The 26811-nt window shown below is 38.3% G+C and overlaps 1 protein-coding gene across 4 annotated transcripts in view; it reads right to left on the reverse strand.

The window, feature by feature from the left end:
- The window catches only part of NCOA1 (nuclear receptor coactivator 1), a 200655-nt gene that overhangs the window by 19469 nt on the left and 154375 nt on the right, over nucleotides 1–26811 (reverse strand). For all 4 annotated transcript variants that reach the window (XM_053924357.1, XM_053924356.1, XM_053924360.2 and 1 more), the window contains exons 13-18: nucleotides 23987–24167; nucleotides 16087–16204; nucleotides 14429–14597; nucleotides 13077–13391; nucleotides 4457–4558; nucleotides 2149–2551 (exon numbers count right to left, since the gene is read on the reverse strand). In XM_053924357.1, the coding sequence (XP_053780332.1) occupies nucleotides 2149–2551; nucleotides 4457–4558; nucleotides 13077–13391; nucleotides 14429–14597; nucleotides 16087–16204; nucleotides 23987–24167 (1288 nt within the window). The remainder of the gene's footprint in view (nucleotides 1–2148; nucleotides 2552–4456; nucleotides 4559–13076; nucleotides 13392–14428; nucleotides 14598–16086; nucleotides 16205–23986; nucleotides 24168–26811) is intronic.

A 26811-nucleotide genomic window follows, 5' to 3' on the forward strand; every position in this document is an offset into this window, starting at 1 on the left:
TTATTTATTTATTTTCAGAGAGAGGAGAAGGGAGGGGAAAAGAGAGGGAGAAGAACATCAATGTGTGGCTGTCTCTTGCGCACACCAGGCATGTGTCCTGATTGGGATTTGAACCAGTGACCCTTTGGTTCATAGGCTGGCACTCAGTCCACTGAGCCACACCAGCCAGGGCTGACTGCTCGATTTATCAAAGAAAAATTCTTATTTTGTGAAAAGTGTTTTTTGTCACTCAAAAGCTGAGCTGGAGGAAAAGTCTGGGTACCAGGTCAAGCATCTGTGGTGGGTGGCAACACATCCGGTTCCATTGCCTGGTGAGAGCGGAAGGTCCACCCACTCATTACTTCAATTACTGTGTTCTATCCATTGACCTGCAAGAGATCAAAGGCTAGACCCACAACCCCGAAAGACATCTTGTTGACTTCAGCAGAACTGGGACTTTGAAGCACTGCCTTTCCAGGTGGCTTTGTCAAGGAACTGAAGCTGGGTAGAAAGTTTTTCTTTCTTAAGTTTCCAGAGAAGAGATGTTAAAGAGCATGACTGAAAATTGGCAGAAGTACTATTTTTATAAGAGAAAAAAATCCTTGGGAAATTCATTAATGTTTGGCTTACTTGTAGTTAGCTACACCCGTGAACAAGATCAGCCTTTTGATTTAAAGCTCTGCAATAATCAGTACCATGAAAGCCAAGACTCTATTTGCTGTTTTGGCTAGGTTGCCATTTTAGAACAGGAATGGGTAAATAAACAATTACAGAAGACTCGAATGTTGGAGGAAGTACTCCTGCAAGTTAGAATAAAGTGAACAAGCTGGGTCAAATTCTTTGCATATAGAAATCATAAGAAATAAAATTCTTTTGAAGGCCACTCCTGTTCAGACAATCGTAAAATGAAAATACAGATTTATAATCCTTTTGTCGCCCACACAGACAGTGTCAGAGATACAAACCAGCCAAAGATGACTTCATTGTCTTGAGGACAGAGGAACTGAAGTGGCATAGTTTTGATTAAAACGTCTTAGAAATTCTGGCGCTCTCTGATACTAGACAATTTAATAGTCAAAGGATTTTAGCACTTGTTGCTATAAGGATGAAAAGTCTAAATTAATTGAGCTGTCAGAGTTGATAAGCATATTGCCATGTCAAACATCTCCATATAACTTCACCATTTCATTCAAGTCAAACAGCAGCCTTCTCATTGATATTCATATTTAAGCAGCTTTAAAATTTACTTTTTATTTCACTTATAAAATCAAGGAATTCATTTCAATTTTTTTCAGGAATTTGTCATTAATTTTGCATCAAAGTTTGATTAAACACAGTGGATTAATTAAATGTGTTTTATTGCCACTGTCTACCAGAACCTCAAAAGTGAAATTAGTCAAAAAGTCATCACCTAGGACAAAGAGAATGGAAGAGAGACAGTGCAAATGAGAGATTAAAAAGAAAAAAACCTTTTGGAAGCCAGCAAGTTGCCTAATATTGCAGGAATAGCTCACAACCTAAGCAGCTAAGAGTGGTGACTCTAACAAGAAGTTTGAGATACTCTGATGATTGATTATCCTTGTGTAAACTATCAGAATTTCCAAAATAATAAAAAACTGAATTCAAATTTTGAGTTAATGTACTTAAAACCACTGTCTGGAGTAACCTTTCATTAGATTCTTACAGGGATCCACGAGAGAAAGAAAGAGAATGTGCTTTGCAGATGGGTCCATATAGATCCTCTAATCTAGTGCCCTGGCCAGGTGGCTCGGCTGGTTGGAGTATTGTCCTGAACACCGAAAGGCTGCAGGTTTGATTCCCAGTCAGGGCACATACCTAGGCTGCAGGTGTGATCCCTGGTCACAGGCCAACCGGGGCAACCAGTCAATGTTTCTCTCTCTCTCCGCCTGCCTCTCTTCATAAATATCATTAAACATATCTTGGGTGAGAATTAAAACATTAATCTTAGCTATCAAAGAGAGATATAAGCCTCAAACCATTCCAGCATTTAGTGATGAAAGGTCGGTCTGGAGGCTGGTCATCCTGACTCCCTTGTGAGTGTCCTTCTTCCTTAGCACCCACTTCACTGTCACCGAACAGAAATACATATGAAGAGAGAGTGAGCTGCACGCAGCAGTTATAAAAGCAACGACGCAGTAACCCTCATACCTGATCCTGGATACTGGAAGACATTCTGCTGCATCTGAGGACTGATTCCAGTGCCAAACTGTCCTCCCATGTTCCCCGCCATGCCTCTGTTCACCATGTTGTTGCGGTTGGCCAAGGTTGCCTCCGGATTTGCTGCCAGTTGGGAAAATGGGCTGGTAGAAGCGGGTGGGGTTCCTGGATTTGTACCATAGTTTGGTGGGTAGGGGAATTGCTGCGGGGCACCCTGAGGAAGACGGGGGTTCCCCATTTGAACTGGCAGTCCAGATGAGGGAGGGAGGTTGTTCCCGAAGCTTTGCTGCCTCATGAGCATGGCTCTTTGCTGCTGCATTAGCTGCCGCTGTCGGTGCTGTTGGCTGTACAGCTCCCGTTGGCGCTGTGCCAACATCTGGGCATTCAGGGGTGGCTGCAAAGGAGGAAAAAAACCCCTCAGTTATTAATATTATTATGCTCTCTAACTATCTTGAAAAGCTTACAGAATAAGGTCTACCAGCTTGGGGCAACAAAATATGTAGCAATTATCAGTGTACAAAGGAAAATAAGACTGAAAAGGAACAAAAACCTCTTAAGTAATAATTGCAGGAGAGAAAATGAAGTAAGTACATTTTATAGATTAAAGATAGTTGAGAAATGGTAAAACACTATTTATGGCCATTGAAGTGGGTTAAATGCAAATTCTCAAAAAGTCACACAAAACCCGAGAAACGTCAAAGGAAGTATACATGATTAGTAGTATTATAACCCAGGTCATAAAAAACTGTTAAAAGAAAGATGAAAACCATAAAGAAGAGGAAGAAAGTGTGCTTGATGATTTCTATCTCATCTGATAGTAGGTTGTTAGGAGGCTTCTTTCTTTTCCATTTCCAAAAAACTTACAGTTTCCCCCTTTTCCCACTGAAATCATTTATTCCACTTTACTTAAGTGAACAAAATGGGATTATAGGTGATTTTAATTTTCTTCCTATATACTTTTCAGTATTTTCCAAGTTATCTATAATGAACATGTATTATCTTTATAATTAGAAAAACCTACAAACACCATTAAAAAAGGGAAAATCAGAAATCCAAGATATAATGACAAATAAATTATCACTTAAAAAGAAAATAATTAATTAGAAGTAAAATAACAAAAGTAAATGGAACTGACTATTTTATATCATTGTTGCAGTACAAGACTACTCTAGGCATTAGGAGTTTTAATAACTATGATACTAGGAATAAAGAAAGAGTTTTAATAGCTATAATACTATGAATAAAGAAAGAAGTGGCAAAATTAGGTGGAAATCACTTTTGGTCTAATTTGAAAAGCAATAGGGCATGTCAATGAAGACTTCCTCAGAAAATATCAGTTCAGACTGAGGACCTGATTAAAGCATATGGCTCCATTAAAATTAAACTTGCCAACTAGACACTGTCCAATCTAGAAGAAACTGTGACATATGCCTTTCTGACAGAAATCATCTTTATTTGAATTCCGAAGTAGGGTCTTTGTTTGCTTGGAATCTAATTACCCTTGTGCGAGCTAACTGCTGAGATGTATAAGGCATGGAAACCCAAATCTGGAGCCAGGAGGAGGCTGGTATCTGCTGTTCACCAGCCGTTTCTGTCAATATTTATCCTTCTGGTTTAGTGCTGGCTTTCCGTATCTGCCCCAAATCCATTTAGGGCCATTTTATGGAGAAAAGAAGAGTTTCGTTTGGATGCTGTTTAAAACCCTTCACCTACCAACGTAGGAAAGTGGTTGAAACAAAAATATTAAACTATGTGGAAGTTAAAAGTTAAGTAGGGAGTGATAACTAGGTGACACTTAGCAGGCTACTGGTTCTGTTTATCTTTAAAGTTCCAATGGCTCTAGGTTCATGTACAGGATCGTTCAAATAAATAAAAAGTGGAAAACGCTGATGCTCAGACTGGGCTGAGAGCACAAGAGAGTTAAGATGACTCAGCAATGTGACGGGGTTCGGATCAGGTTTCGCTCAGGGTTCAGGCACCATTCACACAGTCTCCTATCTTAGGCTTTTCATTACCGGCACTCTTTAGCACAGCAGTAAGAGCTTTCTACTTAGTCAGCAGGTATCTAATAGCAGTGACAACAATGACAATAAAACAAAACAGAGAACCCTCGGCTTCTGATCAAGTGTCAGTAAGGGATAGCACAAGTTCATTATCAATTCATTCTGGAAGAGAGCTACACTTAAAAACATCATTATAATATCAGCTCACCAACCATTTCGAAGATGCTCAAGTCAACGCTTTAGGAAACAAGGCGTGGGTGGGAAAAGTATTAACAATGTCTGGTTTCTCGCGTTACCTGAGGTGTCATTTGCTGCTGCATGCCTGATCTCATATTGATGCCAACAGGAGCATTTGCTGCAAACTGGTTCAAGATAGCTTGTCGATTTTGGTGTATCAGCTAGAGAACAGTGGAAAAAGTGAGATCATATTTCTACATAAAACCAGCACAGCCCTTACAGTTAATACACATATTTTATTGACTAATCAGTTTTAGTATTGCGCATTTAGTAAGATTATTCCCCATGCCTATTTGCCACAAGACTCGTGGATCCTACCATTGATCAAATATTTCCCGCCTACACCCAATACATAGATGTGTGTATTGTACTTTTAAATGCTCTGCCACTAAAATACACACACACACAAATGCATTTATCGTACTTTGAAAAAAACATGTTAATACCTAGGTATTTCAGATAAAGGCAATAATGGAGAGAAAAGAAACAAGCTCTAGGTCATAAAACTATTGTTAGTAAAAAAGTAAGTATACAATTGGGTACATTCTACAGAGGTCTGGAAGATAAATGGAAAAGTTGAGTTACTTCTCTCTCAGAGGGTGCCTAATGGGTACAGATTTGGGGAAAATCCAACATGATTTCATTAGCTGGAGAAAATTATGTAAGAAACAAATGGTCTGAGAAAATGGACTATTTATTTAACTGGAAGAAGTAATTACTTTAGACTAGCAGTTCCCCAATTGGTATTCTAAAAGAACATTGTTCTGCAGGATATTAATAGATGTGCCGGGAAAACAGCATGCTGTGCTGTGTTGAGTACTGGAAATGACGGGTTGCACAAGGTGAAACAGATTTCTTTACTGCAGTAATTCTGTGAGCCTTTAATTGGCCAAAGCACACTGTGGATCTCCAAGAAGGGGACCTACTATGCAACCTATTTATCACAAACCTCTGTCTTCCTGACATACAGCCTCCGACAGTGTCTCCTACTTTGGAAGATGCTATCTATATCAGGTGCAGGGTTCCAGGTCACGGGCATAACAAAACAAGCGTCCTTGGAGTCACATCTCACCACAAACAATCTATAGCTTAAAGAATTTCTTGTTCAATAATTTGATATGAATATATTCTCCAGAGAGATGTTACAATACCAACACTATTTTGTGTTTATATGGTAGTTCATAACTTATAAAATATGTTGACATAAAGTATTAATATCAGTGTTATATATCTTACAACATCTTACATTATAATAACTTTTATACATTTTAATATACTATATGCAAACTAGAAAGCTCATGAAAGTTTTACAAGATAGTCAAAGAGTTATGAACAGTGATTAAATCTCTCGTTTCTATATAGCTCAATTCCTTTTTAAAAATTTTATTTATTTAATCTGAGAGAGAGGGGAAGGGAGGGAGAAAGACAGGTTGAGAAACATCGATGTGAGGGAGAAACAGCAATTAGTTGCCTGTCATATGCACCGAACTGGGACCAAACCTGCAACCCAGGTATGTGCCCTGACCAGGAATTGAACTGGCAGAATGACACCTGACCAACTGAGCCACACTGGTCAGGGCAAATAGCTCAGTTCTTAATTCTGGTTTCATTCATTTTCTGACTCCCTGAAAACAAACTGATAGGGGGTTACAGAAGGCTCAGTGTAATTTAAATGTTAAAATTACAACTTTCAGGCATTGTGGAATAGGATAAAACATTTGGAATCACTTCAAAAATAAAGGTAACAGGATGTGAGGGCGATCTGCTGCTACATCTGTCACCCCACTGGTTGCCAGGGTTGACGGGCTGGTCCGGCTGGCTAGGCGGGTGTCCCCCTCCTCCCTCTCTGATCCGTGTGCATCCCTCCCGAAGCTGTGCGGGAGGACCTTCCCAACTAGAGGAGAGGACCGGTCTTTGGTCAAGGGTACACAAGTAGCTGCGCTCCCCCGCTAGAACCTCCCAACAAGCTCTCAAAAATAAAGATAACAATGTTATGGTTTTAAAAGTCAAAGGGTCCCTTACGTACCAAAATCTACATACTTTTTAAACTTAACAGATTATGGGTATAAATTTAAATAAACTGTTAATTTTACAAAGATTTATCAAAAAACTCAGCGTGTGTAAGATAGTATAAAAGTTTGAAGGCGACAAAGGTGAGCAACTTCTATCTTCTGGGAATTCTCTGCTGAGTGGCGGAGCTACTCCAGAAAGTGCACAAGAGCTGGGGTGCACGTATCAGGCATCGCTGTAAAGATGGACCGGTAACCAGCGTAGGACACGAAGGCGGGACCAAGGGTGTGAGTGAGCGCAACGGGACCTTGAAAGGTTAACTTTGGGCAGAAACAACAGCAAGTATATGTAAGAGAGAAGATAAGGCAATGCGGATAGGTGAAAATACTTTAACGTTCAGTGATGCAGAGAAGCAAAGCTGTTGGGGTAGTGGGAACTGGGATTACAAACTTACTGCTTTATATATCCTTTCAATGGTGAGAATGAAATGGGTGGGGATGGAGGAAAGATTCTTGAGAAAAAGTAAAAAAAAATTTTTTTAAATTAGAAAATAGGCTTTTAGAGGTAGAAGGAATTACTATAAATAGCAATTCACAAGTACTTTCTACTAGAGAAAAATCGATTTATTTCTGCCCACAAAGTAACTCTCTTTACCTTCCCTTCCCTTGACGATCTGTGTGCATGTGCACAACTGTCTCACCCGGACCTGCTGCTTCTCCCAGATTACTGAAATGCTACCACTTTTCAGCAAGCAGGCCAAGTTCTACTTCTTCCAAGGAAGTTTTCCCAAAAGGATCACCATATCCTTTATCTCCTTGGAAATTTTAACTTTTGGGGCTTGGGGAGTGGGAGGATGCTGGTAGTCCTTCAAGCTGGGGACACACATTAAAGAGCAGGTGACAGGCTTGCTGTATGCAAAAGGGAATGTGGGGGCCCTGGCCAGTGTGGCTCAACTGGCTGGAGGGCTGCCCGTACGCTGAAAGGTGACAGGCTCAATTCCTGGTCAGTGTACACGGCTAGGTTGTGGGTTCAGTCCCTGGTTGCGGTGCATGCAAGGGGCAACTGATTGATGTTTCTTTCCCCCGCTCCCTCCCCCTCTACCTAAAATCAATAAGCATGTCCTCAGGTGAGGATTTTTTTAAAAAAAGGAAATGTGGGGCTCTGTCCAGTGAAAACATCCAAACTCGGCCTATGCACATAAACACACACAAACCTTCACCCGTGTGCACACACACACACACAGCTCAGGCTAGCTGTCATTTTGTCTGTCTGGATGGATTTTTTTTCAATGCCTTAGCAGGAAGTCCTTCTATAGCAAACATAAAAGATGACTGTTTGGCCTGGTTCTCAACCAGGGTGAGTATGCCCCACAAGGGACATCTGGCAATGCCGAAAGACATTTTTGGTTGCCACAACCTGGGGCGGGGGTTTCCACTAGCATCTGGTGGGTAGAGGCCAGGGATGCTGCTGAACATCCTTTACTGCGTGGGAAGACCTCCTCTACCCTCACTAACAAGAATCACCCAGCCCCCAAATATTCATACTGCCAAAGGTGAGAACCCTGATCCAGCCACTGCATAAATTCCTGCAAGTCGAAGAGCTTTTTTTTTTTTTAAATAAGTTTTATTTGAGCCAGACTGATGAGGCATGCTCAGGAACATACCCTTTGAATATCTCAAATGCTCCCCAAAGAGCTGTTTCTTCCTTACTCTCTTATCAGGCAGTTTTTATCTCCAGAAATCTAGAGGTAAAGTCTGCTTCTCTGTAGTTTTTGCTCTTTGACCTCAGTTCTATTTTCTGGTCACTTCTATTCCCTATAAAATATAAGAGACTATTGATAGTGGTTCTCACACTGGACCCATACCTTTCTTCAGTACCCTAACAAATAACGTATCTGGACTTCTCTAAGTGTGCCATGTTTTTTATCTGTCTTGGCTGTTACTCCCTCTTCATATTATTCTCTTCTTGACAGTATGCTGACCGTGTCCCTTGCTGGAGAAGAAGAAAACAAAACTGGAATAGAATAACTGCATCTCCTGTCAGCTGGTGTTACAGTATTTTCTATAAAGCAGCAGACCTACCCGTTTTTGCTGTTGTCCTTTTTCCAAAATAGAAGTTTACAAGTTCTTACAGGTATTATGGATATACGTCTTGACTCTTTGCTTACTTGGGATGTAAGCACACATACACCTACAGACTTTAACTTTGTTTTTGTTTTTAATCACCAGCTCATTTCATTTTTGCTGTTAAGTCTCAACCAATGCATTTATACTATTTTTCTAGGTGCTCTTCCTCCTCCTGTTCACCAACTGGGAATTATTCATGACTGTATAATCAAATTTAAAATATTAGAATCTTTTTACTCCTTGTATACTATACTCCAGTAAATGAGATATACTTAAGGTCAAGAAAGCATATGTTTTTAAACTGATCTTGAGATCCATTAAAAAGAAATAAGCTATGATGTAAATCTGAGTATGTCCCTCTTTCTTTTCTCAAATCATCAGGCACTGTGCTAACTTCCTGACTATCGGAAGCTTATCTCTCTGGTGTTTGGCAAGCGGGAAGGAGGAAGAAAAGGATATGACCAACAAGTGAACATGGCATCAATCAAGTGAGGTAAGTGTATTAAAAACACCATGTTATAAATCTGATGTATTCTAGATACTGATCCTTTGTCTCTTACATGGGGTTGCAAATATCTTCCCCGAAATAACTTCCCTGAGTCCGTAACCTGTCTTTTAATCTTGTTATGGTATGTTTACTCACAAGTTTTAAATTTTAATGCAAACATTAACCTTTTCCTTCATGTTATTTTTATAAGGGGCCATGGAGATTGTCTCATATTCCCACATCTACACTTTATTTTTGTATATGGTATGAGATAAGGATCTAATTTAATTTTCCCTCAGGGACAGCCAAGTGTGCCAGCATTTATTTCACAGGCCCTCCCGTCCCCACTGATTGCCCCCTGTCCCTTATGAAGTTTCTGTATGTGTCTGGGCGTGTCTCTGGGCTCTCTGTTGTATTCCAGTTGGTAGAACTGTCCTCCCCTATGCCAGCTCCACATTGTTTTAATTGTTAAGATGTGGTTTTAAATCTTGGTATCTGACAGGGAAAGTTCATCCTCATTCTTCTTTAAGGTTGTATTCATGCTTGTAAAAGAAGTTTAGCATCTATTTGTCAAATTCCACGTTGAGATTTTGATTGGAATTCCACTGAATTTATAGATTAACTTCAGAATGATTGTTGTCTTTACGATAGCCTCTTAGTTAACAAATAACAACAAATACATCACAAAATACAAACATAAATCAAAATTAAAAGTCAAAAAAAATCATTTATTTGAATTTTTTTTGACTTTTAATTTTGATTTATGCTTATATTTTGTGATATACTTTGAAATTGTATCATTTTTCTAATTGGTTGTTGCTATTAAAAAGGACTGTCATTAATTTGTATTTGTTGTTCTTTTACTTAGATACCTTGCTGAACTACTCCATTCATTCTAACTTCCTTCCAGATTCTCTTGGATTTTCTTGGATACAAGCAGTTACATTATTTGTTTCTGATAATTTTGTTTCTTATGTTTGCTTTCTGTATTTCAGAAATCTTAGTAGGATGATGGTATTCTTTTTCTTTTATGCACTGATATGAACTTACTTAAAATATACAACCTGTCATTTAATGAAATTTAAGGCAGAAGAAAGGGTGGATGTTCCACTTTACCAATTTGATCGACTGAATTTACCTGCATAACTTTAAATAATTTCTTTAAACTTTAATTTCTTGAGTTAATCAGGTATTATTATTGCCAACACATAGCCATTTACTCTCCTCTTCTTCCTTGACAGCAGAATAAGATTTTATTCAGCTAATTATCCCAAATCGCATGTCTCAAGGGGCACTCTATGAGCGCTCTACGTCAGTCCTTGCCAGCAACTGGTTAAGGATGTACCTGTAACTCAGTTCTGGCTAGCCACGCATGCAAAATCTTTTTTTGTTTTTCCTTTTTTTGGAGGGGTGGTGTGGTGGGGGAGGGGGAAAGGAGGGACAAAAGCCTTCTGAAAAAGTTTCATGTTAAAACGAGATGCAGCCCAGGCTGGTGTGGTTCAGTGCATTGAGACCAGCCTGCGAACCAAAGGGTCACGGGTTAGATTCCCAGTCAGGGCACATGCCTGGGTTGTGGGCCAGGTTCCCACTGCGGGGCGCACACAAGGCAACCACACATTGATGTTTCTCTCTCCCTCTTCCTCCCTTCCTTCCCCTCTCTCTAAAAATAAATAAATAAGTAAAATCTTTAAAAAGAAAAGAATTTGTAAAACGAGATGCATAGGAAAGAGTGTTGTTTTTCCCTGCTAGATAGTTTTGTTTGCATGTGACATTTGTAATCATGGCAGCCATTTTTCTAGTTGCCAAGGATTATGGGATAAAAAGATAGAAGGAACCTAGGTCCTTGATAACATCCTTGGTCTCTGAAGTAACCATATCTGTACATGTCTCTATTTTGCATCACCTCAATTTTTGAGTCAGAATATTTTTTGGGGGTTACTACTTTGAAATTGAATTGATCTTCCTTTTTCCCTATTGCTGACAGCATCTTAACTGAGACAGTAAGATAAGCCTTGGCCAGACCTCCCCCCCACACAGTAGACTCTGCAGTGCCAGAGCCACTATGGCTGAACAGACGGATTTGTGGTCCTGAACCCAAAGAACACGTCTGAATAATGTGGCTTGTCGGGTAGCAGAGTTACTGTCTCACCTGGCAGTATAAGTTGGTTTTCTGTACCGACATATCTGGGGGCTAAAACACAGTGTGCCCCAAGCCCTGGATTTCTCCAACCTGATGGATTTTCACTCTAATGAGCTACCAACACCTCCAAACTTTGGACACGCTTCCAAAATATTTAAAGGAAGCAATGTGAAGCCATGTTCCCTTACTCATGTCCTTGTTCCATGTACGTTCTTTGCAAGGCTGCTCTGCTTATCAGCTGCTTCAGGAGCAAATCAAAGTAAAAGCAATTTTTTTCTGAACTAAGTATGAATTATCGTTTCATCTGTTCACGAACCTGACCTAGATTGTTGAGTTGGCCTTGCTCACTGAGCCTTTAATTTTAGACCGTATTTACTGAACTTCATCCTGGAGATGGAGGAAATCAGCATACCTGCACTTTCCTCTCCTTCTCTGGTTTGGCACTTAATCACTCACTGCTGGCACTGTTATTTAACTTGCCAGGTATTTATGTCTTAAATACCCCAAGTTGACTATAAGTTCTGAAAGTTGCCTGTATCTTTTTTTCTTTGTCTTACTCACCATACTTGACATAGTCCCCTTAAATATGTTTTATGAAAAATTAGAGGAGAACTATTAAGCATTTCCTGTTCTTATGTTCTCTATCTTCTGATGAATGACAAGTATAATACGAAGTAGTTTATCTTTAACTTCTTCTCAGAACATATTACTGTTCCCTCTCCTTGTTGCTCTTTTCTTCCTTTGCTTCCCTTAATTCCTCTTTGAGTCCTTTACTCTACCCTTAGCACTAAAAAAGTTATTTCTTTCTTTGTTATTCCACCATTAAAATTTTTTTTCCTACTTCATCTCTCCCTTTTTCTTTCTCCCTTTCATCACCCTTTTAAGTGAAATGGATGTCACATTATTAATTATATTTATTGAATATAATTTTATAGTAATAGGTAGTATTTATTAAGTATTACTACATGCCAGGTATTGTATAAGAGCTTTACATGAATTATCTCATTTAATCCACACGACCACCTAGAGGTAAAGAAATTATCAGACTCTTTTTATAAATGAGAAACCCAAAGCTTTAAAGGGTAAATAATTTGACTGTCAAACCACTTAAGGTTAACACTACGATTTGAGACTAGAGCTTACTCTTATACCACCATTATATCATATAGCCCTTCTAATTTATCTCCTTTTTCTTCCTTCCTGACTTAGTAAGCCTCCAGGAAATTTCTTTACTTAAAAAAACCCCTGAAGCAATATATGCATACTATTTTAAAAAATAACAGAAGGATTAACAAGAAACAAAAGTCAGCAGCCCTGGCCCCACTTCTCAGAGGCAATACTTTAACCATTTCCTTTCTTCGGCTCCTGATAATTATCTCTGCATTTGCTGCTTGCACAGCCTTAAATATTTACACCACTATAGCTACTTATTACCTGTCATGAGAGAGGTTTAACTCACCCATAGCACCCAACACCCCCAAACTATCCTGGTCTCCATTCTCCTAATATAATGACATCACAGGGCTTCAATAATTTCAACTTCAAACAACATCAATAAACTTCATTTTCTGTTTCAGCAATCATAAACAGTATCTCTTGACACGCTATAAATTAAACTGTTTCTCTTTACTGATTTAATAATTGTACAATGTTAATCCTAGATATTTTTAATCTCAAAAACAGGACTAAATTGCTTTTGAATTGTAGGTCTCGCAGTACTTTGTTATGAGCCAGCAGTCTTTAACTGAATGAGCGTGTCCCCTTGTCTTATCCTAGCAGACTAAGGACAGTGTTTTGAGTCTTTCATAAAGGTTCTGGGAGTAGACTTGACGTCCTTATGGTAGCAACTGGGCTGTCTTATCACAAAGGCAGTACATACCTTTATAATGTATCACCTGCTAAACAGGAGTGCTCACCTGCTGTTGCCCCTGTAATCGCTGTTGAAGTTGAAGTCGGAGTTGGTTGGGTGCAGCTGGAGGTCTGTTTAGAGTCTGCCTGGGCTGCATGCCCATACCCGGTGAAAAAGCACCTCGGGGAGGTGTTACTTGAACAGGCATAGTCCCCAATGAAGGCTTTTGCCTGACCATGCCTTGGAAAGGGCTGGTGAGGTTGGCAGTGGGCGAAGGAGAAGAGTAAGGCTGGGGATAAAGGTTGGGCCTTTCTTCCATCATCAAAGGTGGTGTTGCTTGTGGTGGTGGGAATCGCTCTGACAATACGTCTAATCCGCCTCCCTGTGGGAAAAGAAGCCAGAGTATTTACAAATACGTTTCTGCCAATAAATGACATGCTCTCCATAGAACTTTGCATTTGAGAGCATCTCTAGAAAGGTTCATAATATATTCATGAATTCATGAAGCACTCCAGATGTTTACTACTTAAAGCAATCACCTCTGAAAGTTACTTTTGAAGTGGAGTAATAGATTAACTGAGGTGTTTAAAAATCTCAGTAATGAAAACAGTTAAAATAAAGGCCCTAAATCAATGAAATGAAGCAAAAAGGTTAAAAAGAACTTCATTGCAAAGGCTCAGAATCAACAAACTTTGTATTTACTAGGTTGCAGAGAAGCAGACTACTAAGGGAGGGATCAGTCAGGCATTTTTCTATTTCAAATACAGAATTCATGTTTTTATCTTATTTGACAAAAATTCATTGTTCACCTAACAGAATGCTATAGCATTACGTCTTTCACACTCTTTCACGGTTCCTCATTGTAGGAAATGTACTTCAAATGGTGACCTGCTGCTGTGTGTGAGTGAGTGTGCAAAAGGAGAGTTTCATGAAACATAACTTCCCCGTTTCATGGACTATGCGTTCTGATAGTTTGTATTTTACACTATTCTACTCCATTAAAAAATGCTGGTTGTGATGTACTAAATTGATTTATAACCCCACAGTCTGAAAAAAACTACCCTGAAAGTTTAAATATGGATAATATACGTTGAACACTATCGTGAATAAAGGATATATTAAATACTAAAATTAGAAGTAATGATATAAATCTGGATTCTATTCTAAGGGAACCTTTAAGATTCTATTCCAGAGCAAAAGGCTAAGACTTTCTAAGACTCTCTAATTATTATAATTATATTTTGGTTAAAAATCCCATTGTTAACCTATTACATATTTTGTTAACTTTCACAAGGGTAAAAGGGTAAATTATAAAACAACTAAAACACAATGAGAACGATATTGGAAAATATTGCTTAAAACTCACTTTACAGCTTCTCAGGGATAAATCATTTAAACAATGCCAACTTTAAGAAATACCTGAACAAGTTTGTCAATTCCCAGAGCTCTGTCTAATTCAGCCAACTCGGTTTCATCTTTGCCACTGAGGAAGGATACCAGCTGTTCAAGAAGAGCTTTTTCATCATTTCTTCCTTCCACTGTTGTTGGTGGACAGAGAAGTTCATCCAATTGTGAACTAATACACTGGCTGCAGAGTTAAAAGATAAAGTTTTAAAACTGTAGAGCAAATAACGACTCAATTTTATGGATGGACATGCTACCTACTATGCTAACGAGGCACCTAATTATTCAATTTTAAGAATGTGAATAGATACATTACACAGATAAGTGCAAATCTAGTTCTAGAAAGTTTTCTGATACATTTAATGCAGAATACATTTTCTGATACAAAATAGTGAAGAAATTTATGAACAAAGTTTTCATTATTTTGTCAATCACTGAACTTTGTCTCCATGTTAGTTTACAGAAATAACTTAAAAACTGGCTAAACATATGTGTAGTTAAGAAAGGGAAAAGAATTTTTAACAAAAGTAGAAAATAAAAATCAATCAAAACCTCAGAAAAAAATCATTTGGCCTATATTAAGATTTATTCTACTTATTCTATGGGTGATATTACTGATAAATGAACTATAATTCAAATGATTTTGTACACATTATATTACCTAACTTTCAAAGGTAATAAAACTGTATTGATAACATGACATGATTACCATTCACAAAAAAAAACACCTCAGACTAGAAAAATGAAACATGCTTAGTGTTAAGGAATAAAACAAATTGTTGATTACATGAGGAAATATGTGATCTAATCCAAACCAATCTCAAATGATGCCTAAAACTTAGAAATATGTAGAAAATAATACTGATATAATACAAGTATAAGTATTCTTGGGGAAGGTAAGTGGGAACACACTCCATGCACTCACAGGTATGGCTTTAAACCATATTCAGTACTACCTAGCCACCTTTTGGTTGCTAGGTATGAGATGTACTCTATGTTATGGAACAGAGCTAACTGTGTTGATTAGAAATTAAGTGCTAATCAAGATGGGACACCGAGTAAAGTACCTTCCTTCCTTACACCCTCTTGCTCCAAACAAAGAGAAAAGCTGGATAAAATGATTATCTAACTAAGAGCTCAAAAGCAACATAATTGTACAAAGACCAATTCATTCACAGGTCTCAGAAACTTTACGATAATCAACAAAGTAAGAGATAAATAAACCAACACCAGCATACTGCGTCAATCTCTTGGTAATTACAATACACACTAGTCTTGCAGTCAATGCAGTAAATAAATCTAACTGCATCCTCCCCCATCCCTTTTTTTCATTATCATTCACTTCTTTTTTTTTTAAAGATATTTATTTAGTTAGTTTTTAGAGAGGGGAAGGGAGAGAGAAAGAGGGAGAGAAACATTAATGTGTGGTCACCTCTCGTGCGCCCCCCACTGGGGACCTGGCCCACAACCCAGGCATGTGCCCTGACTGGGAATTGAACCAGCACCCCTTTGATTTGTAGGCCGGCACTCAACCACTGAGCCACACCAGCCAGGGTTCATTCACTTCTGTTAACATCTTACAAAATACCAATGTAGACTGGAATACAGTTTGGGAAAAGCAGTTGTAGAAGTTGGTATCTGATACTTTATAAAATACAAAGTGTATTACTCACTCTTCTGGTTTATTCTGAGTCGCAGCTGTCACTGTGTTATTCACCCATGGAATCTGATCACCTGTTCCTGGTTGTCCAAACTGATTATCAATTGCTTCCAATTCCAGCTCAGGTAATCCTGATTAGAGAAGCAAAGGTAAGAAGTCAGCGTCACAATGGAAGATAAAATGGCAATATTTTCAGGATATACAGTAGAGTGAGATTTCAATCATAAAATATTAACTTAACGATATAAAGGTCATTTATTCAGAAACTTAAATGATCTAGAATGTGGCCACAAGGTAACAAATAAATAACAAAGTGAGAAAAGATCTGTGAATCAAAGCAAATCGGATATTAAAAATGTGCACATATTTGAAGATATTTGCACATATTTTCACACACATTTGCACATAAGTTGAAGTTACCCTAAAAGAATCACTCTGGACTTTGTCTGAAGTTTTTTAAAGATAATTATAATGATTTCAGGTAACTGATTTCTCAGTCTACAGCACATCAGAATATGCTGTAAGTCGGGGCAGTGTTACTATCACGGTACCAGAGCTCTAAGCATAAGACAAAATATAACGTATAAAATGCAGGAACAGAAACTAAAGGGCAAAACAGTCTAGGGCCATTTAGCACATGGACAAAACTCTACAGTTGTCAATCTGAAAATATAACAGTATAGTAATAGTATAATACCTGATGCTTATAATGACAAGTAAAAAGAGAAGCTGAATTATGTTTTGTAATGGAAGAAAACAGCATACGCATTTTAGAAAGATTTTGTGTGGGAATTTTTTTGAAAGCTTTGATTATTTCTATACCATTTATACTAGACAAAAAACTGTAAATAACCCAAATTCTAAAAATTCAGGGACTGATAATAAATCATGGTATATATATTTATAATGTGCTGTTAAATGAAAATTTAAAAAGCATAACCCAAGACATTATGTTCAGAATAAATCTAATTTTATAAATGATTTTATATATTAACAGAAAAACATTCCAGTAGATTATCTATCTTTGTTAGATTAAAAAAAAAAGTCAATTAAGGGATGCCTGATATTTTTTTCAAAAGATTTTATTTAGCCCTGGCTGGTGTGGCTCAGTGGATTGAGTGCCAGCCTGTGAACCAAAGGGCTTTGCCGGTTCAATTCCCAGTCAGGCCACATGCCTGGGTTGCAGGCCAGGTCCTGGGGGGGCGGGGCACACAAGAAGTAACCACATATGAAAATAAATAAGGGAGGGAGAAAGCGAGGGAGAGAAACCTCGATGGGTTGCTTCTCACACCTACAACCCAGGCACTTGCCCTGACCAGGGATTGAACCTGTGATCTTTCGGTTTATATGTCAGTACTCAATCCACTGAGCCACTCTGGCCAGGCGTCTGTCCTTGGTAGGTTTTAGGTATCAAGATTAAAGATTACTTCTATTTTCTTCAGGTTTCTAATGATTTCTTATAATTTCTAAAATGAACATATTAATTAGTCATTGTTATGGGCTGAATTGTATTCTCCCTAAATTTGTATGTTGAAATCCTCACCCCCATACCCAAGAACGTGACTGTATTTAGAGATGATTAAGTTAAAGTAGGGCCATTAGGGTGAGCTTTGTGACTGGTGTTCTTACAGAAGGAGGAGGTTGGGGCACAGACGACACAAACAGAGGGATGACCATGAGGACCCAGCAAAAAGGCAACCACCTGCAGCCCAGTGAGAGAATCCTCAGAGAAAACCAAGCCTGCCAACACCCTGACTTTGGACTTCTAGCCTCCTGTAACATGGGGAAGTGAATTTCTGTTGTTTAAGTTACCCGGTCTGTGGTGTTTTGTTACACAGCCTGAGAAGACTAATACAATTTTTTAAAATCAAAGTATAGTTGGCACACAATGCTATATTAGGTTCAGGTGTACAACATAATAATTTGACATTTATATACCTTCCAAAGTGTTCACCATGATAAGTCCAGTAACCATCTGTCACTGCACAAAGTTATAACTTTTTTTAAAAACTGAAAATGGAGTTTTAAGAGATAACATAATAGGAAGAATTCCTCATTCTAATGAATGGAGAATATGTAGATATTAGGATGCTTGAAAAAATGTATTTAATGCTGGACTTTGATAATTTATAACTACACAAAACATATTAGACTTTTATGTGAAATATAACTCAATATTTAGTATGAATGAAATGTAGGAGTTCATGTAAGCACATGCACTTCTAAATGCAAATAATTATAGCTTTCCATTAAACCTGTTTTCTCTATCATGATAAATGACAGAGAACTTGATTTCTGTAGGATTCTGAAAAATGAAGCGGACAAAAACAAACAATAATAAATGGTGATGGGAACGTAATCACTGGATTTCTGTCATTATTTAAGTCAGGAAGTTGGTCAAAGAAGATTAACTAAGGCTGTCCTATTGCTGTGCTCTGCACATTAATTCCTCATTCCTATGTTCCCTTTAAGAAATCTAATCCAGACAAAAATTAATAATGTTTAAGAGTCAAGAGAATTTACATGGCTGTCTACCATCAATTCTGAGTATTATAAGGTAGTTTATTTGGCTCAGTAACAGTACAAAATATCTCATTTTACCAGTCTTGATGGGAAAAGTGTTAAAACTATAAGTTGGGTTAAAAATTTTCAAAAGAAAATAAGATTCATGTGCTAAGTTCGGTGAGTAGGGGGGAAAATCCAAACAAATTAAACTTTGATTCAATTAAAAGTTTTGTTTGCATAGGCTGTATGCTAAAAAGAAGTTGGTTTTTATTCTAAAAGTCACTTCAACTTCTTAGGACTTCCTTTAGAGATGGACTTCATTAAAAAATTCAAAGATTTGCCAGAATGTTTTAGGAAATAATGCAAGCTATTTCCCTTTGCCCAAGGAATAAGCCTATTATTTTTGGTTATGTTTGTGTTCCCATTGCAAACATGAGTAAGTATGTATACATGTAACACAAAATAGGCATGGTAATTATTTTTTTATGACCCAGGATGAAAATTCATAGAGAAGAGAGTTGAGAACAGAGGCTGGGATTCTCTGATGTTGAGAGTTGGGAAGAGGACTGAGGTTCTCTTAAAACTTCCAACTCTTCCCTCAAAAATACAGCTGCCTTAAGCAGAGATGGATTGAGGCCTTTGACTTTTTGAATTTAAGAATATTTATCTTAAGCCAAGATAAGGTAACTCAATTAAAAACTACAGATGAAGCAGGAAAGGATTTTCCAACACACTGCTTACTCCTTTCCTTTCCTTCTCTTTCTCCACTACACTACTTCCTTGACCTCACTCTTCGTTTATATTGTATTTTTTCCATTACCATTTATCCCCCTTACACCTTCTTCCACCTCCGCTCCCCCCACTCCCACCCGCAACAATCACCCTTCTTTTTTAAAAGGAGCACTTGAAATCAATGCATCTACTAGTCCTTTTCTTGGCGGGAGACAGCTGAAGTGGGGGTAGAAAACAAACCCTTAGGGAGTCCTGATAAAGCTATTAATGTTTTATCATCATCTTTGCAAAGGGATCAACATATTTTCTCCATTTAGAATCTGGTGAAAAGGGAAACTGTGTGTCTCCACTAGCTACACTAAATCCAGCAAAAAAGAAACAACTTACATTATTAAAGAAATTTCTGCATACAAAGCATTGTCTAACCATGGGAGTGGCTTACGCACATTTTACCCCTCCCACAGTTAATTATCTAGTGATTCTGATGTCCACAGTTAATTTTCTTCAGCTAGTTGGTAAGAAGGTTTATGGTTCACTTCTGTGTTACATTTGGCAGGAATTATGCACAGCAGTTTTTGTTTTTTTTTAAAATACGATATAGACAAAGGACTAATTTCACTAAGGTATAAAAAACTTATAAATCAATGAGATAAAAACCAAATAACCCAACAGATAAATGGTCAAAGAATATGAACAGACTGCATAAACTCATTGCCAAGTGATGAACTTAATTCACAAGAAAAGAAATATGGATTAAAACTCATTGAAATATTAAAAAAAATTAACCCATCATATTGGCAAAGATGAGAAAGTGCATGATTCAACATATTGGCCAAGACATGTGGAAAGAGGAATGTTATCAATTAGAGAGCAAACTGGTTTAATATCTAGGAAGGGCCACTTGGCAAAATCCATCTACCCTTTAACACAACAATTCTATTCAGAACTTATATTTCAGATATGTGTGGTAAATTATCTCTACATAAGATTGTTCATTACAGTTCTGTAATAGCAAAAGATGCATACCAATAGGCATAACATACTAAATACAACCTCAAAAGCAGGGACATTAAAATGGATTTTTTAATTACTGAAAACACTTTATGTAAAACATTATTTTGGGAGTTTTGCAATATTTTTAACGTACTACAAATTAACAGCATTTTAAAAATAACCATTTGAGAATATATATGTTCACAAAACATAAAAGCAACCACTTCAGGAAGTCATTCACTTACTCCAGTTACCTTGTCAATGTTTGAATATTTTTGGGATCCTTCTAGAACTGTCTTAAACAGTTTATGAGTTCTTAAAAAAAATACATCTCCTTGCAGTTATATCTAACCTTGTTTTTGATTTTTTTTAAGTATTACTCTTTTTGGATTGACAAATTTGGCTCCAAATAACTTCAGACAGTATCAAGTCAACTCCACCCTTAAAGGGTAGGGTTTAAAGACAGTCAAATGGACACAGCAGAGACTTTGACCAAAAAGGCACGTTGTGCATATTTTGAGCAACAATACCCTCCTAAGTGGCCTACACTGAAAAGGCAATAGGTATCTGGATGTACTCTTGTAGTAAATTTCTAACTAGTATTTTAAACCACTTGGTCTTTCTGCATCAGTGTGTGTGTGCATATAAATAGCGTGTTTGAAAACCAGGCAGATTAAGATTTAAATCCTGATTCTGCATATACTAAATGGGTAACTTGGGGCATATTTCTGTCTTGTGTGTGTGTGTGTGTGTGCATATTCCCTTTTCATTCCATGGACCTTAGTTTTCTCATATGTAAATGGACCTAAGAAAATTTTATGGTTCAATGTGGCAGACTTATTACCTATATTTTATTCTCCTTCCAGAAATATCACTGAAATAACAGAAGAAACAAAACTGGAAAAATAAGTCTACAGCTGAAAGGAAGGCAAAAGGAGCATCATGGCAGCCAGCTAGAACTAGGCAGAACTGCTAAAAGATAAAACAGATGGAAACACACTGACGGCGGACTCAACTAACCCAGTAAACTCGCAACAGGACAAACAGATTTTCCAGAGAGGCGAGCTTCCCAGAAGAACAGCAGAATGACTGCAAGCTCAGTGGCCACTGGAGTGGGTCAAGGACCAGGCCGCAGGCGATTGCTGGCAGAATTAAAGGACGACCGAGCAGCTGCCGCCAAGGCCCTGCTCTGAGTGCAGCTGACGCTGGCACCCGCCCACAGGATTAAAGTGGTGAGGACAGGACTCAAAGGAATCTCCCAAAGTGGGTGCCCGGGCTGCCACGAGGGGTTTCCCCGTCACCAACTCCCACTCCCTCACAACAACTTTTGTGAAACGGGGGCTTCTCTAGACAAAATCAGAACCTTCATTCACCACCAGAGCCAAAGGGCTTCTCACTTCAGCTACAGAAACACTCAATCACCTATGTCTTTCATTCTGGGTCTTTTTCAGTGTACAGTTGACTCTCGCATGACACAAGGATTAGGGCACCAATCCTCCTCCCCTCTGCACCTCTCCCCCTCCCCCTCGCACACCTCAGTGTCTTCCCTTCTAGGCTCTTGGCCTCCACCAACACTTCAGCCCAAGGTTTAACAGGCTCTGGCCTATTTACAGACTTCCCACGTGGAGTTGTACTTAGGGTTGGAAATCTCAAGAAAGAAAAAAGAGCTATCTGCCTCAAGACAGACCATGAAGGAAAAATGTCCCACTTTCACAGACCTATAGGGCTAGAAGATGCTTTCTATTTTTATTTAATTTTTATTAAATTAACACATATGTAATTTTGAAAGTCAAAACCAAAAGGTTCACTATGAATCAATGATTCCTCTCTCACCCCTTCTGATCCTTAGGTTACTTTCAACAGAGGCAATCATTCTCAATTTGTGCAGATTATGTATTTTGGCATTTGCCTGTTTATTCCTAAATATGCATGTGCTGCTGCTTCTTCAGGTCTTTATTTATTTTAGATTACTGACTTCCCCTCGTGAGAGAGGAGGTCTTAGTTCTCCCCCACCTACCTCTCACCACCTCCCGTGTCCCCAGTGCCCTAACAGAGATCACGGCTTCTTATACAATTAGAAGTTAATATTTAGATTCTTATGACTATGCAAACATTACTGCTAAGTCATATGTGCACTATACTCAGATAAGATCGGGCATTTCCTGAGCAGCATTTCCTTTCAGGAATACACCACTCCCTTGTTGATGGACATTCAGGTTGCTTCCAGCTCGGGGCTACCACGAATAAAGCTGCTATGAACATTAGTGGTCAAGTCTTTCGATAGGCAGAGGCTTTCAAATACACGGTGACAAAAGACATGACTTTGGGTGGTGAGCGCACGATGCAATCTACACATGATGTACCAGAGAATTATACACTTGAATCTTATACAATCTTATTAACCACTGTCACCCCAATAAATTTAATTAAAAAAGAAAATAAAAGAAAAAAAGTTGGATTGTTGGATCACATGGTGAATGCATGTTTAACTTCACAAGAGGACCTGGAGACTCAGTTTGAACTAGAAGGGGCTTTCGAGTCGTCTCATCTAACACCACGTTGCGGATGAAGAGAAGAAAACTTCATCTGCTAACATGAGAGATTAACAGGGACAGCACCGTTAACAAAGTAGAGAACGTGAGACTTGAACCTCAGCTCCTGCTCTCGTCCACTGTTCTGGTCAGTTAAAAACTGTTTCCAAAAATGTCAGAGGCCACTCAAGATTCAGCTTTCCAGCGGCCTGGAAACCTCGGTAAACTTTCGGACACTGCACCATGACAGCTAAGAGCTGCAGTAAGAATGAAATAAACGACTCCCACGTCTGAGCCCATCAGAAGAGGGACAAGACTTAGGTAGCAACCCAGACACATTTTGAAAGTGAGCTGGTTAGTTTCTATTAGTTTCAAGGTCACAGAATGGAATTATCATCACTGGTTTTTTTTTTTTTTAAACTTCAAAATGTGGTAGGTGAAAAAAATCCGCCAGTCCTATAAGCTTCATGAATGTTAAGGATTATACCATCAAAGTGTCTGTGAGTTAGGAGATCGCTCGCACGGCTAGAGCAGGGGTGAAGGGCTTCAACACGGCTGTCTCCGAAACAGTGCTCTGTGGAGAACTCATTCTGTGGGGTAACATGTATTACGTGGAAAATGGAATTCCATAATCAAGAAAGTTTGGTAGATGCTGAGTGAAAGAAATTCAGCTGGTTTCTTTAACAAGGAACTTCTTAAAACCTTTAGCTTGCACGGTGGAGCTGCACTGTGGAACTTTAAGGAATACTGTGTGCGCCATGCAGCATTTGCCCAGTGTATTTTAGCACAAAGCCCTTTTTTGTGCAACTCTTAGGATTCATGTTTAAGACACTTTGGGAAACATAATCTGCCCGAATTATTACAATTGTGAAAGTCATGCTATGGAACATTTTGGTTAACCACATAAAACTGCTCCCCTAAACACCAACTGCTCACTTTAACATTAATTACGAAAAGGTAGAGGTTATAGTAGAACTTAAAATACACAAGTTGAGTCAAGTTCCTATGTCTAACTGTACATTGTTTCCAGTGGCATTAATGAACAGATTTCACTCTCAACAAACATAGGTCTGTGCAATAATGGTGAGAGACAAAGCACTAATCATCGTTATCATTAAACACTGCAAATGAGATTCTGTCCCCGACACATACTGTTCAGCCTGGAAGTGGGTCTGGCAGTGGCAGACTGAAGTGAAGCTGGCAGGACCTCTGATTTGATGGTTGCGCTGGCGACCGCACCGTCCATCCTCTCTGTCTCACATAAGGCTGGCAACTGGGCTGCCTTCTCCAGCGTGGGCAGTAACTGATCAAACTGGTCAAGGTCAGCTGTAAACTAAGAGTGGAAACCAAAGTTAGAGGATGTATATTCTACACTTTCACCAGAAACAATGTAGAAAAAAGCTGCTCCTTTAAACTCTATGAATTAAATGTGACTATGAAAGAAGAAAAATTAATTAGGAAGATTAGGGTCGTATAGATATTACATGACCTAACTATTCCACTGGGAAAAATCTGGATACTTAGCATATTAATATACTGCAGGGTATAAGACAATATATACACAGCATTTACCTGATGTATCTCAGTGAAGAACTTAGGCATCGAAAAAGCCTGGACTGGAGGGAAGCGTCACGAGTACTGTGTTACCATGGTATTATCAAAGGCCACTGTCATAATTTTTCAAAACTTTGTGAAATGACTTACTTTATGATGGAATAAAGAATAAATTTACATTAATATAACTTTTTTATAATGTAAAAGTTTGGGAAATGACAGATAGGGGTCCCTACATCTTTCTGAGGTTATGCATAGAAGAAAACTGGCCTTTATTTCACTGTATTATTCTCCTATGATTATTTTGAGATAATTCATCAACATAAAATGTCTACCTGTTTGTATTTCATTATTTAATTAAACTAAAATTTACAGTTACATATTGTATAAATAGCACTCTAGGTGTGTGTTTTTGAAATGTCTGGCTTCTTTTACTTGAAATTACATTTCTGCCATCTCGTCACATGTGGCAGTAGTTCACTCGTTTTTATTCTGAATAGAACCCCACTGTATGAATACATCACAATACATTTATCATTCCACTGTAATAGATTTGGGGGTGTTTCCAGTTTGAAGCTAATACAAATAAAGCTACTGTGAACATTTTTGAACGTGTCTTTTGTTACACATGTACAAAAATACTAACCATAAAGTAAAAAATGACAAACTAGACTACATTAAAATGAAGCACTTCACTTCATCAAGAAGCACCAGTCAGGGAATGAAAAGGCACACCACGGTGCAGAAAACATATCTGCAAGTATAAAACCAATAAAGTACTCATCTGGAGTACATAAAGAACTCTTAAAAGTCATATATTGGGAAAATGAGTAAGACATTTGAATAGGCAATTCACAAAAAAAGAAATCCAAATGACATAAACATTTATCAGGGAAATGCAAATTAAAACTATGAGATACCACTGCACAGATCCAGAATGGCTAAAATTTAAAAGACCGACAAGACCAAATATTAGTAAGAACATGGGACAACTACAAGGAATTCTCACACACCAGGAACCGGCATTATCTACTAATGATGAACACACATATATCTTAAGATCCGGCAGGTCTAGTCCCAGGTGTAAACTCCGCAAAAACGCGTGTACATGTACACCAAAACAGATGTACCAGGAGTGTACACAATGGCATTATTACATAAAGCTGTTAACTCTTCAAGTTAATTTTATAGACTGAGAGTTTTAATATAGTCATTATCAAAAGCTATTTTTCAGCTTAAAAACATGATATTAGCTTAGCTGTACTAAGAAAAATGATAGACAGCCTTATCCTCAAAAAGCACACAACAAATAACCAAAATAGTGCTATTACAAGGAGTAAACAGACAATCCAGAGCACTACGAAGCGCAGAGGAAGGAAACGTCTAACTAGGCTACTAGGGAAGGTTTTACACAGGTGATGTCTGGGAGGGTTTGTGAAGATGAGTTCAGCAGACAGACAAAGGGGAGCAAGGCAGAAGATGCTTAGAAGAGACATGACTTATCCCAGGAATGGCAACGACCTCCATGGGCCTAGAGTACAGTACGCCTGAGGGAAGAGAGAGACTCTTGTAAGATGAGGGCGGAAAATAAAGCTGGTTCAAGAAGAGGGCCTATACACACTAATTTTGTATTGTGTTTCACAACGGAGAGTCCTATTGATAAACTGCTTTGTCAACACATTTTCAGCTGTTTCATGGATGTCTACATTCTGTCTAAATAATTTGTAAGCTCCTAAAGAAAAGAGACCGTATTTTCTGTTTTTCTTAAATTCCTTCAGAGTCCACAGCAATTGTTCAATACACAAAGGTGCCTGTTAATTTTTACACCACCCCAGCCTAAGCATAGAGGTTGTCAATCCATAACAATTTATGCAAAGATTTATTTACATTTACTTCTGTTTCAGGACATGTTACATGCCCTACTACCCAGAATACTCAAGTCCTTATTCTGACAAGGGTTGAGTATGATTAGAATCAATGAAAAGAAAACCAGCCTTGGAAAATATTTCAAAAGAAATGAAACAGCAAAGCAAGACGGTCTAGGCAGCCTCGGCCGCCTTCTCACACTTCTCTCCCAAGTCATTTACATCAGAGATCCTCAAACTTAGCCACACATCACAGTTCCCTGGGGGACTTCTTTAAAATGTAGATTTCTGGGTTCTATTCTCAAGACAATTGGATTCAATAGCTAGGACTGGGAGGAGGGAGCAGGAAAGGAATTTTTAAAAGTCTCCAAAGATGTGCACTCTGATTTTAGAGAAAGAAGTATCTATTTTCTTAGATGATGAATTAATATTGTGGTGCTCCAAAGTTCCAAAGAGAACTTTTGAGGGCACCCTATGACTTTTCAATAATCGATAGTAATCGTTTAATATATACCCAATGGATAGGGCAAAATACAGCCTGCATCCAACCTGGTCTAT

Source organism: Desmodus rotundus, chromosome 5 (assembly GCF_022682495.2).
Source record: "Desmodus rotundus isolate HL8 chromosome 5, HLdesRot8A.1, whole genome shotgun sequence".
NCBI classification, from domain to species: Eukaryota; Metazoa; Chordata; class Mammalia; order Chiroptera; family Phyllostomidae; genus Desmodus; species Desmodus rotundus.